This window comes from Drosophila melanogaster, chromosome 3R (genome assembly GCF_000001215.4).
Source record: "Drosophila melanogaster chromosome 3R".
Taxonomy (NCBI): Eukaryota; Metazoa; Arthropoda; class Insecta; order Diptera; family Drosophilidae; genus Drosophila; species Drosophila melanogaster.
The window spans coordinates 21,229,787-21,246,745 of NT_033777.3; the positions used below are offsets into that span (position 1 = coordinate 21,229,787).

At 42.8% G+C, this 16,959-nt stretch overlaps 2 protein-coding genes across 2 annotated transcripts; one reads left to right on the forward strand and one right to left on the reverse strand.

The window, feature by feature from the left end:
• Positions 1-52: 52 nt before the first annotated feature.
• Positions 53-7,391, reverse strand: e (ebony). The gene is made up of 7 exons (NM_079707.4): positions 7,109-7,391; positions 2,124-3,247; positions 1,890-2,057; positions 1,031-1,802; positions 874-964; positions 637-812; positions 53-580 (listed from the first exon to the last, which is right to left on the reverse strand). Exons 2-7 carry the CDS (start codon positions 3,229-3,231, stop codon positions 256-258), a joined length of 2,640 nt encoding a protein of 879 aa, NP_524431.2. The 5' UTR covers positions 3,232-3,247; positions 7,109-7,391; the 3' UTR covers positions 53-255.
• A 5,440-nt stretch (positions 7,392-12,831) lies between these two features.
• On the forward strand, positions 12,832-15,632 carry CG5892 (uncharacterized protein). Its single transcript, NM_142702.2, has 9 exons — positions 12,832-13,140; positions 13,199-13,562; positions 13,619-13,692; positions 13,748-13,947; positions 14,007-14,119; positions 14,176-14,392; positions 14,453-14,625; positions 14,693-15,176; positions 15,238-15,632. Exons 1-9 carry the CDS (start codon positions 12,855-12,857, stop codon positions 15,541-15,543), a joined length of 2,217 nt encoding a protein of 738 aa, NP_650959.2. The 5' UTR covers positions 12,832-12,854; the 3' UTR covers positions 15,544-15,632.
• The last annotated feature ends 1,327 nt before the right edge of the window (positions 15,633-16,959 follow it).

The window sequence follows — 16,959 nt, forward strand, 5'->3', positions numbered from 1 at the left end:
TGCCTTGCCCACGGCCAAGAGAGCGTCAGTGCAATCAAACCACTTTGTGGTTAATTATTGATTGTTGTGTATTTAATTGTCTGGAAATCAAAGGCTTACAACTAGTCAACACAAACTTACGAAACTTCTCGCTAAGTTACACTATGCCTAGGGCTAATACTAGGTGGTAGGTTATGCTAGTTAACTATATAATACGTGGTGCGGGATAAATTCGCTGCAGATCTGGTTTGGGGACACGTCCACCGGGTGGTCGTCCTATTTGCCCACCTCCTTCCAATGGACAATAGCGCGCTGCTCGTCCGGTGCATCGCCGAATGGACGGCTGCCGTCGGAGTGCACGTACTCGTTCACCTGGAAGTTGAGAAGCGTCTTATAGTGGTAGACATCCGCCAGCTGCTGCGTCAGCGGACTGGTGTTGGTGGTGAAGATGCCGGCGAACTGCTTCTCGCGGGCCACCCGCAGAACCTCGTGCTCCATAAAGTGCATGCAGGCGATGTTCTCGCGGGGATTCAACTTCTCGGCGGTGCCCATCATGAACGAGTGCAGGATTTGGTTGAGACCCTTGGGCAGGTAGTTATCCCTGTTGAAGGCTCCAAGTGAGCACTCGGCGCATGGCGTGAAGGATTTATAACTTACCTGATGGGACCCTCGCAAAACTCCAGAAACTCGAAGACAATGAGTAGCTTGGACTTGATGTCCACCTCGGGCTCGTTGCGCGCATCAAAGTTCAACGCTGTGCCAATAATGCGATCCGTGTTGGTATCGTAGACCACGAAACTTAGGTCCCGCTCCACCAGCACATTCCAGATATCCTATCCGGCGTTACAATGAAGGAAATGTATCCAGTTGAAGTAGTAAGATTTAGTTACTCACGTTCAGTATATCGCTGTAGTCGGTTCTCAAAACTCCGGGCTTGAGCCACTGCTCCAGGTCGGCCTTGTTATAGAAGCTAGCCACAATAATGCTAAAACGGGTGTCACACCGATTAGTAATTCCACTTCCGGTCGAGCTTTGGCTAGTAAGTACTCACTCGATGACTTCCTGGCGGTGCTCCAGGCGTAGCGGCACCGCCTCCATCTTCAGATGCGGACAAGCATTCAAGGATTCCTCCTCTAGCTGCACTGCATCATGGTTGGCCGCCATCTTCTCGATGATCTCGCCCAGATTCTTGGCCGCAATGAATTCGGAAATGCCGATGTTGTAGCCCTTCTCGCGCAGCAGCGTCACCGTGAAAATGGAATTCAACGAGTTGCCGCCCAGCTCATAGAAGTTACTGTGCGGAGCGAGGGTTGCTCTGGTGGAGCGTCCAATCACGCCGCCCACTGTCTCGAAGAGATCCCGTGCCGTTAGCTTTAGATCCTCAGGAACCTGCGAGTAGTCAAAGTCCAGAACGATACTGGAGTCACCTTCGTTGTTATTGGCCGTCTCATAGGTTTTGAGCAGCGCCTGGCGATCCACCTTGCCGTTGACCAGCAATGGAACGTGCTCCAGGATGACCACCTGCGGCGTCATGTAATCGGCTAGCTTGTCCTTGAGACGAGCCTCCATCTGCATCTCGGTGACCATGGGGGCATCATCGCGCAGCTTGACGAAGGCCAGAATAGCCTGATCCACCTGACCAGCATGGTAGCACAGAACAATGGCCTTATCCACCAGCGGCAGCTCGGCCACGTTCTTCTCCACTTCGGACAGGTCGACGCGATGTCCACGGATCTTCACCTGAGAGTCGGTGCGTCCCTCGTACATGATGCTGCCGTTCTTCAGGGATCCATAGTCTCCAGTGCGATACAAACGGGCGTATTCTGGAGAGGTAAAGTCGGATTAAGTAATAATAACTAACTTGAATGCATTTTGAAATGTATTCAGAAGATATCAGATGGACAACTTACTCTTCTCCACAGCTAAAGGATTCTCCAAGAACCTCTCCGGATCGCGTCCGTTAACATAACCAGCGGCCAAGTTGAGACCCGAAGCAAAGATCTCCCCAATCTCGCCGTTCTTCACCGGACGATAGTCGGCATCCAACAAATAGACCACGGTATTCGACAGTGGAATGCCTTCAGGATAAGAGATCATGGGTTATACACGACATGGAAATTTTAGAACCCGAGTTTAAGGCTCACCTATGGGCACATTATCGTACAAACTCAGTTGCTTCTTGCTCTCGCACGCAAAGTAGGTGACATCGCCCAATACCTCCGTGGATCCGTAAAAGTTGTACAGCCGGTGCACGCCCTCATCGAAATAGTCGAAGAAGCTGCTGGCCAGGGAAACGGATAGGGGTTCTCCGGAGCAGACCCAAATCTGGAGATTGTACAGCAGTTTCTGAGCAGCTCCGCCTCCCTCCATCTTCAGATACATGAGCAACGAGCGCAGAAGGGTGGGCACCAGTACGAGACGCCTGATCTTATAACGCTCCAACAGGGCCACCAATCGCTGGGGATCCTTGGTCACTGCCTTGGGCACCACCAGAATGGCCAGGCCACACATTAACGGGCCCCATAGCTCCGCAATCGAGTCCACGAAGGTTAGGGCCGTCTTGAAAACGCTCACCGCCTCGTTGGCGGTGTACGGAAAGGTCGCCCACTGCCACTGGAGCCGATTGAGGATGCTCTCGTGCGGCAGACGCACTCCCTTGGGCACACCCGTACTGCCCGAGGTGTAGAGCACGATGGCGATGTGGTCGTTGCCACCGCGCAGCATCTCCTCTGAGAGCAGATTGGAGCCGGCCAGCTGGAGGGATTTGGCATACAGTTCGGTGGTGGATAACGTGGGAGTTCCCTGGAAACGGCCGGCGTCGATGTCATCGTCGCGAATCACCAAGGTGGGCTTCGCCTCCAGCAGTATGTGGTGAATGCGGTTCGCCGGGAAGCTGGGATCGATGGGCAAATACGCGCCGCCAGCCTTCCAGATGGCCAGCAGTGTGGTGACCAATCCCTCCGACGGCTGCATGCACACAGCCACGATGAAGTCACCATCGCTGTTTGGCTGCAGGAACCGGCCGTGGGTCTCGGCCACCAGGAGGCGGGCTGCCCGGTTCGCACGCTCGTTCATCTGGCGGTAGCTGCTCTGACTGGGCGCCATTCCCTGGCCCGTAGTGCTGGGCTGATAGATCAGAGCCACCTTGTCGGCATGCCGCAGCTGCTGCTCCTCGAAGATGCGGTGCAGAGCTCTAGGCACGAAGTCTTGCTGCAGACCCTTGACGATCGACAATTGTGGCAGCGAACCCATCTTGAAGATATATTAACTGTGGGGAATACTTTGTTAGTTTTGGGCTTAGAATCTCAGTCGGAGAATCCCTAGGTTACATCATCATTCCCAGCTCGTATTATGCAATGCAGGCTAATGCCTTGCTGCCTTGCGGTAGCAATTAAATTCATTCATACATGCATATTTATAACACTTCGTGTTAATGGAGCGCTCGCACAATAAACTATTATAATGAATGAGTATGAATATGGGAGCTGGCTTAAACGGATGGCTTCTGTTGAGCTATATTTATTCAATTAAATTGCTGTCTCTTAAGCTGCAGAGATTGCAAGTTCAAGTAAACTGGAATTCGATATTCCATGTTAATGACTTGATAATTAAGGGTTTCAGGGTAATACGATTTTATTAATGTTTTATTATTTATATCAGTACTTAAGAATAGCCTTATGGAAATAGTTGGAATTCTTATTTCTCGCTAAATGGCGTGGAGTATAAAGACTCATTCATTTTATTTTCAGTAATAGTTAAGTTAGTTTTTCTTCTTTGCGACTAAACGCTTAGCAACAGGCACATGTTATTTTAAATTATGGCGACATTTTTATCTATTCGCTTAGCACCATATTTTTCCCTAACCTATCAGTCATACTTTCATTACAGGTTTGTCTAATAGGAGACTAGAGAGCTCCTTAACTTTAGTAAATATTACTTAATGCATTAGCATAGCCACCTGCTTGTCGTTACTAATTACGGTCAGTTTAATCTATGTGGGCTTACACTATGAATTGAGATGTGTTCCGGCTTTGAAAATCCACGTTTACATTGCCAGGTATTTATTCCTAAAAAAATGTGCCTTAAAAATAAAAATAATAATTTTCGAGTTTTGAATAACCTAGCTCCATAAAATGCCTCATCTTGAAGGAGTTACGCTGGCTCAACTGTTGTATCTCGGACATTGGACTTGGCCAAAAGCCTAAACAAGCGCTCGGAATGCGGCATGCTAACTCGTTAATTGCATGGAGCTAGCCAATTGCCAGAGGCACCAGTCGCTGTCCCATTTTACGTGACGCCATAAAACGCTGGCGAAGATTGGTGGAGGTCTTTGTGCTGCTCATGCTCGTTAAGTTCCATTGGCGTGTTATAAAACTCAGCAAAAATGTCATTGCGCCGACCACTTCTGGTCTACTACCTGTATCTGATTCTGCCCGGCTCCAATGTCAAGCGCTCTAATCCAAAACATGAAGACAAGCTGCCGTCTGGAGGCCCAAGAACGACAATTACCCGTGCCATACCCCTGGCCTTAGCAAATGTTAATCTCTGATTTGGTTTGAAAATTTGATTTCATTAGATTTGAGGCCTCGTTGAATGACTTCGATCGGGGAAGTGGAGCAGTTGAGCGGGCGTTGGCGCTGGGAAAGGCAAGGTAGTCAGGAAGCTTCTTTGGGGCAGTGCGCTATGAATTATTTATTTGCTTCCGCTTCTTCTCCAGCCGAGGAGGAAATGTTGTGGAAGTTTAAGTGAAGGGTGGATGTCGAGGTGGAGATGGTTGTGGTAGCTTGTTGTAACCATCGCGGCTGGGGAGCTCGAAACAAGTTATACTTCAATTGCGCAACTTTAGAGCTGAAAATGCGCCGCCTGGCTTCTGGGTCTGGTTTTCGGACTTGCTTGGTTCTGATTCTCGACTGGCATACATTTTTTTGGCAGCCAAGCAATTTACAACGGTTTACGGGGCGTATACGTAACGAATTCAAGGCTAGTCTTAAATCATTTCCCAAGCGCCCATTACGTATGCGCCGTGTGAGTCCAATTAGTTTGTTCACTTGCATAGACAACCTGCACTATGTTTGCCCACTATATATGTATAGTACTACATGTGTATTTATTTGAGCATATATAGTATGCAAGCTAGTACTATACTATCTGCATACAATGCTGACGCAGTCCATTGTTTTGGTCCCGCCACTCGAGTGCATTCTTGAGCCCCTTTGGTTCTTGGCATTTCACATCATCGATTAAATGCATCCAGCGACTTCTGTTCTGTTCACCTTCGCTGCTTCTGTTGATGAGGTGAAATCCATGCGGCTGCTTTAGTGTTATTACTTTTGCCCCTATTGCCATTAAATCAACGAAAACAAACCAAATAGCCAGCATTAAAACCTAGTAGCAGCGCAATCGAAAAGCATTTAAGACCGCCGCAGTACGACGAGTGCTGCTAATAATTTTCCGACCAAGGTTGCATTTGCGTTAGATCGTTTTCAGTTGGGCTTGGAGGTTCTGGCGCTTTTGGAAAATCGTTCCATAATTATCAGCCTGCCATGTAATCTGTAATTTACATAATTATTGGCCGGGTTGAAAGACCGTTTGCCAGTGGCTGTGTTGGCTGTTGCACTTGGCGGATCAACAACATTGCCTAAGGTCGCGTGGTTTATCTAGTATCGCAAATGTTTCCGCTGGTAGTAATTCCGAAGAGTGTGGCTAATTAATTTGTCGAACCGCAGTGGGAGGCGGTCGTTGGAATCAAAACACAACAGGGCTCTATGCTGAAGTCCACTACTGTTCATTGATTGAATGTATTATTATGTCTTTTTTCTGCCGGCACTGATTTGCCTAATTGAGTAAAAAGCGTCTAATTTAAGCGGTGCTGCGGTGCCCCACCATTGCATCTGCACGGCTTTGTTGGGGGTCGTCCCGGTGAGTGTGATCTGTTTTTTTGTCTGTGCTGGGTTTTTTTCTCTGTTTTCCCCACCGCCGCTGCCGTTTTCCGCAGTATTTCCGATTGTGAGTCAATTGGATGACAAGCTCGTATTGTACGAGTATTTGGAAAAGAACAAAACCGCACTCAAGACCAGCAAACGGTCAAAACTAACGATCTCGGCCAAGTGCCTTACGTCAATGGGGGAATCAGTTGGCGAGCTCATTAACGAGCCAAGTTCAAGTCGGCGAATGCAAATTGTGCACCATAAAAAGCACTTGTAAACGATATGCGACACTCGTTTAGCACATACTTAACATAATTAATAGCCGATCGCTTTGGCCAATGACTCAATTGCAATTATAAATCCATCACTGCTGGCTACCGTCAATAAGTATACGCCGCGTTGGCCGCTCTTAATAACAAGCGTTTTACTAAGCGCTCCAAGACAAATTAAATGTCATTTGCTGGTTACTTATGCCAGCCTTTAGTATGTCGATGGTGGTTTGTAGTCAGGCGCTAAACGCTGAGAAAACAATTTGGTATTCTGAGAAAAGAAGGTCTTAAGTCCGAGTTTAAGAGCTTCGTTAATCACTGAACTAATGCAATGCCTCTTCTGACCTCGCCGCGCCTCGAATTCTGGTTGCCTTTTGCATTTGGAGTGCATTCCCAAGGAACGAGCCGTTAGGCGAATCCAGTTTCCTTCTTGAGTTTAGAACTCGTTTACTTCCTCAAAACGATTTCGTTAGAAAAACTGGTCTTCTAATCGCGCCTTTCAAATCGAAGTATTAGAAATCCTGCTACTTAAAAAACTTTAGTTTGGAACTAACAACGATTTGAGGACTTCCTTAAAGTCATAATTGTTTGGCCATTGTGACAACGAAAACCTTAGCCCACAAAAATGTCGACGTCGAGTGAAGCGAGGTGAAAACAATTTGTTGAATCCATTAATTTATGCTTGAAACTAATTACATTTTTCGTCGTTCTGCTTTTTTGTAATATTCTCAGCTTAATGAATTTTATGTAATTTCTGTCGGATGTGAAGTAAGTTTCGTTATATACGAAGGAACTTAATTCGGCCATTAAATAACGCGAGAAATATTTTGTTAACTGCTCCTCAGCATGCATGTCAAGTCAATTTGCACATTAATTTCGGGAAAGCGAGTTTGCCGAATCTAAATAAATACTTGATAATCACGTAATACGTACCGTGGGTAATAACAAATTCTGACACTGGATTTTTTGAACAGGTTCTTGATTTCCTTTTTCAAATGTTTATCTGTGGCCGTTTCACACTAAGCACGTTTTTCTTGAATTTGATTTTCCTTCTATATTTTCAACTATGAGAGAGTGAGTCTACCAGCTTTAAACTTCTTTTTCTGGTCACTTCACTTAGCGTTTCACTTTGATTTTGGGGGGCACCCAAAAAACTTGCAACGCACTCGGGAAACTCAACGTGCTATGTACTTGTAAACGGCGCTCGCAGACTAATCAGAATCCCAGCCCCCGACTATCTTATATATCCGACCGATCCGCCGCTGCCGCAGTCGCCGCCGGCAGCGCAGTCGCATTCGGCTGGCGAAGAATGACTGAAAAAAAAAAACCAGTTCCTGCTCTTACAGCCCCTGCAATTACCGCTCGCAGCATACCACACATACCCATATGCGGGCGCTCAGTGTGTGGACGCCGGATTAGCATTGGTACCGCTTTACTTGGCTCGCCATTTTTTAGCGGACCGCCGAGCGGTGACGTAGGAAATGAAATGGAATGAAATGAAATTCCCCGCCGTCCCCTCACTCACTAATTGGCAGGCGAATTGTACACTTTGATTACTACTTTTCTGCCAACCAGACCATTTGGAAATCCCTCGAGTGACACACACAGCTCACAGCGGATTGGGGAAGGTGAGATGGCCACTGCTTACGCGTAGGTGGAAAGATGATTTAAATTAGTCCTCCTTTTAAGCAGGAGCTAACAAACAATACTAGTAATTAAGTGATATGGTAGTACTTTTAGGGAAATCTAGGAAAAAGTGCGTCCCTCTTAGCTATACAATGAAACTGAAACTGAGAATTATTATGTATTAGTATTGATAAAGTTTATTAAGGTATGTAAATATTTAAAATTCTGAAGCAAATGTTGGATTTAAGTGCACAGCCTATATTATTTCCGCACTATTCGGATTTTACTATTCCACATGAACTGGTATTAGAATTTAATAGCTAGCAAAGCTTCTAAAAATGGTCGAGTTTATGGCCAAGAGTAGTGGCTATTGTAGCATTAACTTCGCAATTGTTAGTAGTAGGTTGTTAGTACTCGTGCGAAAGTAAAATCGCATTAAAATTGGAATTTCAAATCGATCGAGGATCGCAGTCGCTGCAATTTGTAGTTGTCAGTTGGGCAGATCGGTGTTCATACATATCAGTGGATTTGTGAGAGGGATTGCATTTGCTAACATATGCCAGCCGTCATGTTGTGCTTCCCATTACGAAGTCAGTGTGAAAATTTGCAGTTAAGGCGCTTGTCCCCTGACTTTTAGTGCAATCATTACTCAATAACTATGTATCTACTGCCTTCGAATGCAGTCGAACTTGATGCACAGTCGGAATCAATTGGACTTCATAACTACTTTGTAGGAAAGTCTGAAGTTGATCATTGTTTGCAGTGCCAAGGTTAATCAGTTGATTGATTTAATACTTAAAGAAAGCCCTGGCACAATCAAACACTAATGTTCGATCCAATTAATCGATTTTTAATTAGCGAATCATGAGTGTTTCGTACAAGAATCAACGCCAGTAAATCCAAATTGCGATGCGGGCTAACACTTTGGAGCTGTCGATTGCCATCATTACCATTTGCATTTTTATCAATTTGATTTTAATAGCAGAAATATGACAGACTGACCAATTCAGCAATTACTTTGTGAGTTCAAGAATTAAGAACTGATTTTTCATTGTAAATGGAAATAATTATTAATAGTAATAACAATCTGTGTAATAGTCAGGAGATTTGTAATCAATTAAATTTTATTTTTATTTGAACAAGTAAATCATTAAAAGCGCTAATAAAATAAGTTGCTTTCATAAAAATAATTGTCGGCAATTGAACAACTTCAACGCTTGTTGCATTCACTGTTGATTGACCATAAAAATTGCGGATTTTCCTATTCTAAGCGTTCAATAAAAAGTAGTAACTTCCTTCGTTCAATTGCTGTGCTAATTTGGAATTCTGCATTTTAAGCGACTGAAAGGCGTGCTGAGCATAATTAATGAGTTTGGGGGACTTTTGCTGGATGGAAATAAAAAGGATTCACACGAGAATTGGGCCACAACCATAAGCTGGTTTAATATCAGTTTTTAAGTACGTGAATCACTGACAAAATGTTATCTCACCAGTCTGCTGCTGATAAAGTGATCTACCATAACTCGTAATCAACTGATCAACCGAAAGCTAATTGATTTGCATGAAAGTGAGCCAAAAGAAAAAAGAAGGTGTGTCCCAGGTCATTTAAATGAACTCGCTGCTCCCCCACTTATATACATCTGCGACCGTTTGTATCTGTTAGATTCACATTCACAAAGATTCACATCTCAGCGGTACTCACTTCGCACCCGAGTCACGTTTTCAGACCGAAACGTCAGCGACCATGAGGAGGCATCTTTGAAACCGGCTAGTAGTCGGCTGACCTGATTCGTCCGATCTCCCGCATCCGGACTTCCCCAAAAAGAAAGTGTGACGCATCCGCGATATCGGTTGCGCGATTCTACGAATCGCATTGCATGTCGGTAACAATGTTCTCATTTGTTTTTGTTGATTCGCGAGTTGTTTGCTTTTTAAGGCACACTTGTGTGACGCTGTTTTGCACGGCAAAAAATCCCAGAAACCCCAGAAATCTGAATCGACATATTATGAAAGGCGAACCGTTTAATTAGTAGCATTGATAAAGGCTCCCCCATAAAGGCTCAAATGTCCTTAAAAGGTACAAAACTACTTACAATACTAAATATCTTTCTTAAGCTTTTATACTCCATCAAACTGCGGTTGCATTATTCCTGAGTTTCTGGAGGTTAGTGACAACTAGTCACTAGAATCTGCACACAGCATCTTAACATTCTAGCTTTTAAATGAGATAGACGAATGAATGAAGGTGTGCAGATCAACTTTAAATGCCTTACTTTTTTACTTACTGCTTTTACTTTGAGTGTATCGGCTATGAAATTATATGTTAAATTTGATATTTGATTTTTTTTCTGTGTACGTTTACAGGGAGGGGGCAGTCGAACTTGTTTCGCCACGACAAGTATTTCCCTAAACAACTCGACGAGTCGAGACAATTTACTGTTAAGAACAGCTGGCGGCTATCAAATCGAACAATTCGACGACGGCTTTCGCATTTGGTTGATCGATTCTTTTGATGTTGTTGTGATCAGCGACTGTGATTTGGCCTTTTCAGATTGGGTCCGCCATATTACGCATACGTCGTGTTGGACATGACAATGACAGCGACGCTTTTTGTCAACAGGCGTATCAAATGGGAAACCATAACCATCTTAATCGCAAACGTGTGAAGTACCATGCGATTATTTGCAAAGAATCTGGAAGTGTGGAGCACCTCCATCAGCTGGACAGCTGGGCCAATTCTAATTGAATTATGCGGCCAATTAAACTATCATTAGAGCTGCAGGCCGAAACCACTTGAATCGGCCATATATATATTAGTATCCACCACCGGATAGTGATGTTAATGGATAGGCGTGGTGGCGGAGACGGGCCACTGGTCATGTTAAATGCTAATTTGCAAATGTCGCAAAATGTAAATAAGGCGATTGTAAAAATAATCAAGTTTCTTTATGAGCTAGAAAACACCTGAAAACTTTAAAGCCCAGCAATATTTTCAAGATTATTACTCGTGCCTTACTTAATCTGAATTGGTATTTGTTAAGCACTTCAATTGATCGGGGCCAAACAAGGCGTCTTTTCTGAATTATCCTTTTAGGTATTCAGTTTTTTTTAGAGGATTCGATTGTAGCCCAGAATACTTCCTTGTATATTGATAGTACTTTCTCAAAATCAAATCACAGGGACTTTTGGGAAATTTTATGTTTAGATTGAATGGGGAATAAGATTAGTATCCGTTAGAAACATAGAAACATAGAACTTGCAAAGCTTAGTACAATGACTTTTACAGCCTCTACCCTTATGAATTGATTTTGGAATATGTATGCCGTTTAAAAATAAAAAAAAAAATTGGTAAGTCGTAAAAATAATTAAATTCCTATAAGGAAAAGGCAGCTACGATATTAATTTCGTATTTTGTATTTATAAATGTAAGCTCTTCTTAATCAACATCTCTAGCCGACTTGTTTACTGATGGATTGACAAAACTTGGGATAATAATAAAATGAATGAATGATAATAAATTATAAAATGAAAAGAAAATGGAACATTTTTTAAAAAGTGTGGACGTTGTTTGAAACAATCCATATTTCTGATATATGGATGCTCATACGGACAAACAAGACCAAGATTACTTATACTTTATAGGAACTGAAATCCTCTATCCTATCTGTTACATAATTTTTAATCTACGACTTACGAGAATAAAAATGTGTTAAATTGAAATTATGCGATTAATTACACTACCATTAAAGATGCATTCATGATTTACCACACCATATATTAATGGTGACAAGTTGCAGCCACACCAGCTGATCACTATTCAAGTCTATCAAGTTTCACTCAAAACCAGACTTATGTTAATTTACTAATTGAAAAGATCGGATTATTAAGATATACTCGCTATCAACTTTCCGCACTGATTGCATCTACTTAATCAAAAAGTAATAAAAAGCACCTGAGAACCGATTCGAACGGGCACAGGCGTTTTTGAATTACCAGACTTTGATAGATAAGAAAGTGATTTACAATACTTCCATAGCCGTTACTTGAGGGGTAAAAGTATGCACATATATTAGACTCGTTGAAAAGTATGCAGCAGGTAATAGGATGCGTTTCCGGCCCAATAAAATAATAATGAACGTTATCAAAATATTAACCCTTCCGTGGTCCATGGTCAAAGTCGGTAGTTATGTATACTTTGCCTTGAACCAAACCCAATACGTCGAACTATTTCCAAACATGAGAGCTCAGAAAGATCAAATGCACCCGTGACTTTGAAGAAAGAAATAGTTTGGGGCACCTGATAAAGCTACAACTAATGTAACAGACATGCTTATCAGGTTTATAAGGCCACCAACCTCCGTGAATTTGGCTTGGTGAAAGCAGGACTGTATATGCACGAATTTGATTGGTTATGATCGATTATGTTTCCAAAGTTGAGCGTCTTTACAAAAATTTAACTTAGAATATGTTCCAGCTGATCTAGTTTATCGAATTTCATGAATGATGTATATGGATCGGATACTTAACCTACATATAATCGCAATCAACTTTACGATCTGATCTTACATACTTAATCAAAAAGTAATAAATGTCACCAAAAAATCTAGCGATCAGGCACACGCGTGTTTAAATTACCGGCAATGTTTGATAAGAAAGTAATTTGCAGAAACCGATTGGGCAAGGACAAGGACAAGGCCGTTAAACCCCTTAGCACCTCATATCCCAATATGTATGTACTGTTATTGTTTACTTCAGATGAATACTTCCATTTGTCGGCCGAATTGTTAGCCATCGATAAGATAATCGCACTTCGACCCCCATAATATGCAAAAACAAAACATTCTTGAATGATGTTAATCAAAATTATAAAATACGTGATTATATTTGAAGCCATTTCCGATGTTGCACAGTCACGTTAACGTACAAAAAACCGGGCTAATCAAAAGTGCCCATATATTACTAATCCTTATCGCAGACCAGCACCAGACATCGCTTATAAAAAGGGTTGCTCTAGTCCAGATGCCAATTATTCGGTAGTTGAATGTCCACAGAGATGGCCAAAGTCTCAGTAGTAGTACTTATTCTTGGCCTGGCCGTAACCAGTGCCCTCGATTTTGGTCCGGAAATAAATGAAGGCAACGAACTAGATGCACAGGACTACCAGCGTCTGAACAAAGTTCGTCATTTGTCGGAGCAGTTTTTTAGTTATTACAAAAATGTTACCTTGGATGACTTGGTGCCCGAAGGTCGACTTCCCACAGTCTCAGATCTTCAGTGCTATGCGGACTTTGCTCAGCTAACCGCCGGATTGGCCAGTGGCAGCCTTTGGGCCTACAGAAGTAAGTGGGAGTCAGTGGGAGAGTGAGTGAACAGAGATATTTAAGACTTTCTGCACAGTGATTGACTCCTGGGGATCCATACCCTCGGGCATCCTTAAGGGTCATCTCAAGGACCTGGGTCACTACGACGAGTGCATTGCCATCGAACAGTCCGCGGCGTCGGGCTCGACTCTGCTGGGAAAGTACTGCCTGGCCAGTCTGCCGCTGCAGCAACTGTTGGGAAACGTTGGCCGGATGATGAATGTCCAGACGGCGGTTTGTTTTCCCGCTTCCTGCTCGGCCACCAATATGGACACACTTCTGCGACGAGTCTTGAAGCAATTGGTTGGCTTGGAACTAAACTCAAACCAGAATCTGGTCAGTGAAAACTCCTGCAAGACTTCCGAGCGTGATGCCTACGATGGAGGTGCCATTGCCGCAATGTAAGATTCCTTTTTACATTGCTTTTGCTGACTTAAATTACAATCCTAATTTACAGCGTTATTTTATCCGTGTTCGGGGGCGCAGTGATTATTTCTACATTTTACGACTACTTCCTGTGTGCGGATCAAAGTAAATAGACTGCATTTTTTTTTTGCAGTATAAGTGTTAATACATATATTTGTAGATAAACTGCCTGCTATTCTGAAGGTTTTCTCTGCACGTGCTAACTCACGATCACTTTTCCGCATCACCACCAAACCCAATCCCAATGTGATTGAGTGCCTCCATGGATTGCGAGGAATGTCCTTGATCTGGGTGTGCTTCGGTCATGACTTTATCATATCCATGACATCTCCGAACATCAACCTTTATGACGTGTATACTGTGCGTAGCGAGAAATCCTTTTAATCGCGATTAGATTGCTAATATTAGTTCTTTCTCAGTGGGCCAAGACACCGTTTAAAGATATAATTCAGGAGGGTGTTTTTGCAGTGGACTCATTTTTCTTCATTAGCGGACTGCTGGTTGCGATGGTGGCCTTGCGTTCGATGGAAAAGTAAGTCGCCTATCCAATTTATACCCGTTCCGTTCCACAGTCTAGCATAATTATAGGGCCAAGGGAAAGCTGAATATTCCACTGATGTACCTCCATCGCTATCTTCGCCTAACGCCCATCGTGGCAGTATCAATATTGCTCTACTGGAAGTTGCTGCCCCATTTGGGCGACGGTCCGCTGTATGGCAACTGGAATTTTGATAGCTACGATAGGTGCGAAGGTAACTGGTATTGGACCCTGCTCTACGTTCAGAACTACGCCACCGATTCCGAGGTAAGTCCGCATTCGCTGTATGGTCGCTATTGGTGATAACTATTCCTTCTATTCTAACAGTGTCTGGCTCACACATGGTACCTAGCCATCGATACGCAACTGTATATCATTGCACCCATCCTCTTGATTATTGTGTACAAGTGGGGCAAGAAAGGTGCAGCAGTCGTTCTGCTGCTTTTGTTGGGTCTCACTGCCTATCTTTTCAGCATTATAGTGATTAATAATTACTCTTTGTAAGTATTAACTTTAGCATTGGAGCAGAATTTAGTATAACTTTTAACCCTGACTACAAACATTTAGGATCAGCGGCGGAGGTGGTGGGGGACCAGATGATTACTCTGAAGACCTCGATCACTATACCCACAACCGGGCTTCCGGCTGGCTAGTTGGTTTCCTGTTCGGTTACTTCCTGCATACGATCCGTGGAAAAGCGATCAAGCTGAGCCGACCTGCTGTCTGGATTGGCTGGATCACCTGTTTGGCCTTTCTATTTACCTGCATTTTTGCGATGTATCCTTATGGAACGGGCAAGAGCAAAACCCTTCCCACCCTTAATGAAGCCTTCTACGTATCGCTCTCCCGGATCGCCTGGCCGTTGGGTCTGAGTTGGGTGGTCTTTGCGTGCATGCAAGGATATGGTGGACTGGCCAACTCGTTCCTTACATCACCATTGTGGCAGCCCCTGTCCAAGCTCTCTTTCTGCGCCTACATGGGCCATCTGTTTATTCAGAACCTTAATGCTGGGCGCACGAGGGTGAACACCTACTTCTCAAACTACGACATTGTAAGTTTTATCAGTTTTTCCTTTAAAGTTATCAACTGCAGTGTTTTATGTTCCTTAACAGATGTTGCGTTTTTGGCAAGACTTCGGGTTCACGGTCCTACTCGCTTATGTCATGTACATTTTGATCGAAGCTCCTTGCGGTGGACTGGAGAGTCTGATCCTGCCGAACCGGAGACCAGCTCCCCAGCCAAAGGTGCAGGCTGCTGAACCATCTAAAGAGGAAATCCCATCACCTGTTGACCTCGAAAAGCAAACTCCAGAATCGAGTGCTGCCATCGATCTTGCAAATGACAGCACATTGGCAACAGCTCCTCCATTAGAAGGCAAAACTCAACTGCAGGCTAGCGAAGGAAACGAAACTTCTTAGGCAAATCGAACGGACAAAAATTAATATAGAATATTATTTATACTTACATGTAGTATTAAAATAAAATAATGAAAAATAAGTTTTTAATTAAAATGCTTGTTTAGATTATCTGCTTGCCAATACCAAACGAAATATAACAAATTAATAAGAGAAATTAACTAAGCTGCAGAGTTATAATAATATTTTATGTTACTATGCTCATATAAGTAAAGTCCAGGGATCGATGAGGATTGATCTACCCTATACAGACTGCTTATTATCGAATATAATTTACATAAATCCATTCCCCACAGATCCTAATCGATCCTCACAGATATCCTAACTTGAGCATAGTTTTCTTAACCCAATCCAATCCCAAATGGAACCAAGGAATCCATCAATCAATCTTGCTAAAACACGCATTATGAGCATGAAGGCTTGCGTGTTTAGTGAAATAAAATTAAATACATAATGAATATGCGGTTTATGCTTAAGTGATGCTATAAAATTAAAACACTGAAAAATTATGCCCAATTTTGTAAAAGATCTAAGAAAAACACAATGAGTCCAAATTCTTATATTAATAACTTAAAGAACTAAATTTATTTACCAATTGGTTTATTGACTCCTTTTTTAGTTCGAAGAAATAAAACATAAGTGCATAGCGTTAAAATGATAAGAATAAGTGATTTATTGTTGGTAAATAGCTGCGATTAGTTATGGTACTCAAAGCCACTTGCTATTAACAAAGTTGTTCTGAATTATGGTAGCCCCTTAATTGAGAGCTTCGTAAGACCTTTTAACGTTAAATTAGCGATTGTGTTGAAATGGTATTGGTAAAGTAGAGGGTAAAGTCTCTGCATGACAAGGATGTTTTACAAAAATATAGGACCTTAACATATTTTTAAACATCCATAACTCCAACTCTCATTTCTCTTACTTTTTGAAGTAAATCATTTATGCATTTTTTTGGTTTTTGTCCCGTTAGCTTATGATCATCGAACTAGTATCCTGATTGTCAATACATCGCTACTCGCTCGTTTCTTCTCCTCTCGCTGGATTTATAGTGCTGACCGTATCGATAATTAACAAATAATATTGTGTTATTGATAAGTAATATTTACGGTTTATTAATGGCTTTAAGCTTAACGGTTCGCTTTTGGTAGAGCTTGTCTTTTTATTTCTTACGGTAAGTGGTGGAGCTGGATTGAAAAACCACATTATTTACATATATTTCAATAATTTTTAAACAGATTAAATGTATAGGTTAGTTCTCTTTGTTGAAATTATCCAAGAAAGGCACATTTGTTATTATGCTATTAAATGTTAGGCATATAAATAGTCTAAACAGAAGCACCCTGTGTTGCTTGTGCTTACGCAAGTGCCAGCACTTACGGGCACTTCATTCAGGTTGCGTCATAGACCTCGGTAGTGATT

Excerpts from the sequence above, each read along its gene's own strand:
- e (NM_079707.4), bottom strand. The coding sequence starts at position 3,231 with ATGGGTTCGCTGCCACAATTGTCGATCGTCAAGGGTCTGCAGCAAGAC. Across the intron at positions 965-1,030 it reads CACCGCCAGGAAGTCATCGA|CATTATTGTGGCTAGCTTCT; the intron begins GTGAGTACTTAC and ends CACCCGTTTTAG. Across the intron at positions 813-873 it reads ACTACAGCGATATACTGAAC|GATATCTGGAATGTGCTGGT; the intron begins GTGAGTAACTAA and ends AACGCCGGATAG.
- CG5892 (NM_142702.2), top strand. The coding sequence starts at position 12,855 with ATGGCCAAAGTCTCAGTAGTAGTACTTATTCTTGGCCTGGCCGTAACC. Across the intron at positions 14,393-14,452 it reads ACTACGCCACCGATTCCGAG|TGTCTGGCTCACACATGGTA; the intron begins GTAAGTCCGCAT and ends CTATTCTAACAG. Across the intron at positions 15,177-15,237 it reads ACTTCTCAAACTACGACATT|ATGTTGCGTTTTTGGCAAGA; the intron begins GTAAGTTTTATC and ends GTTCCTTAACAG.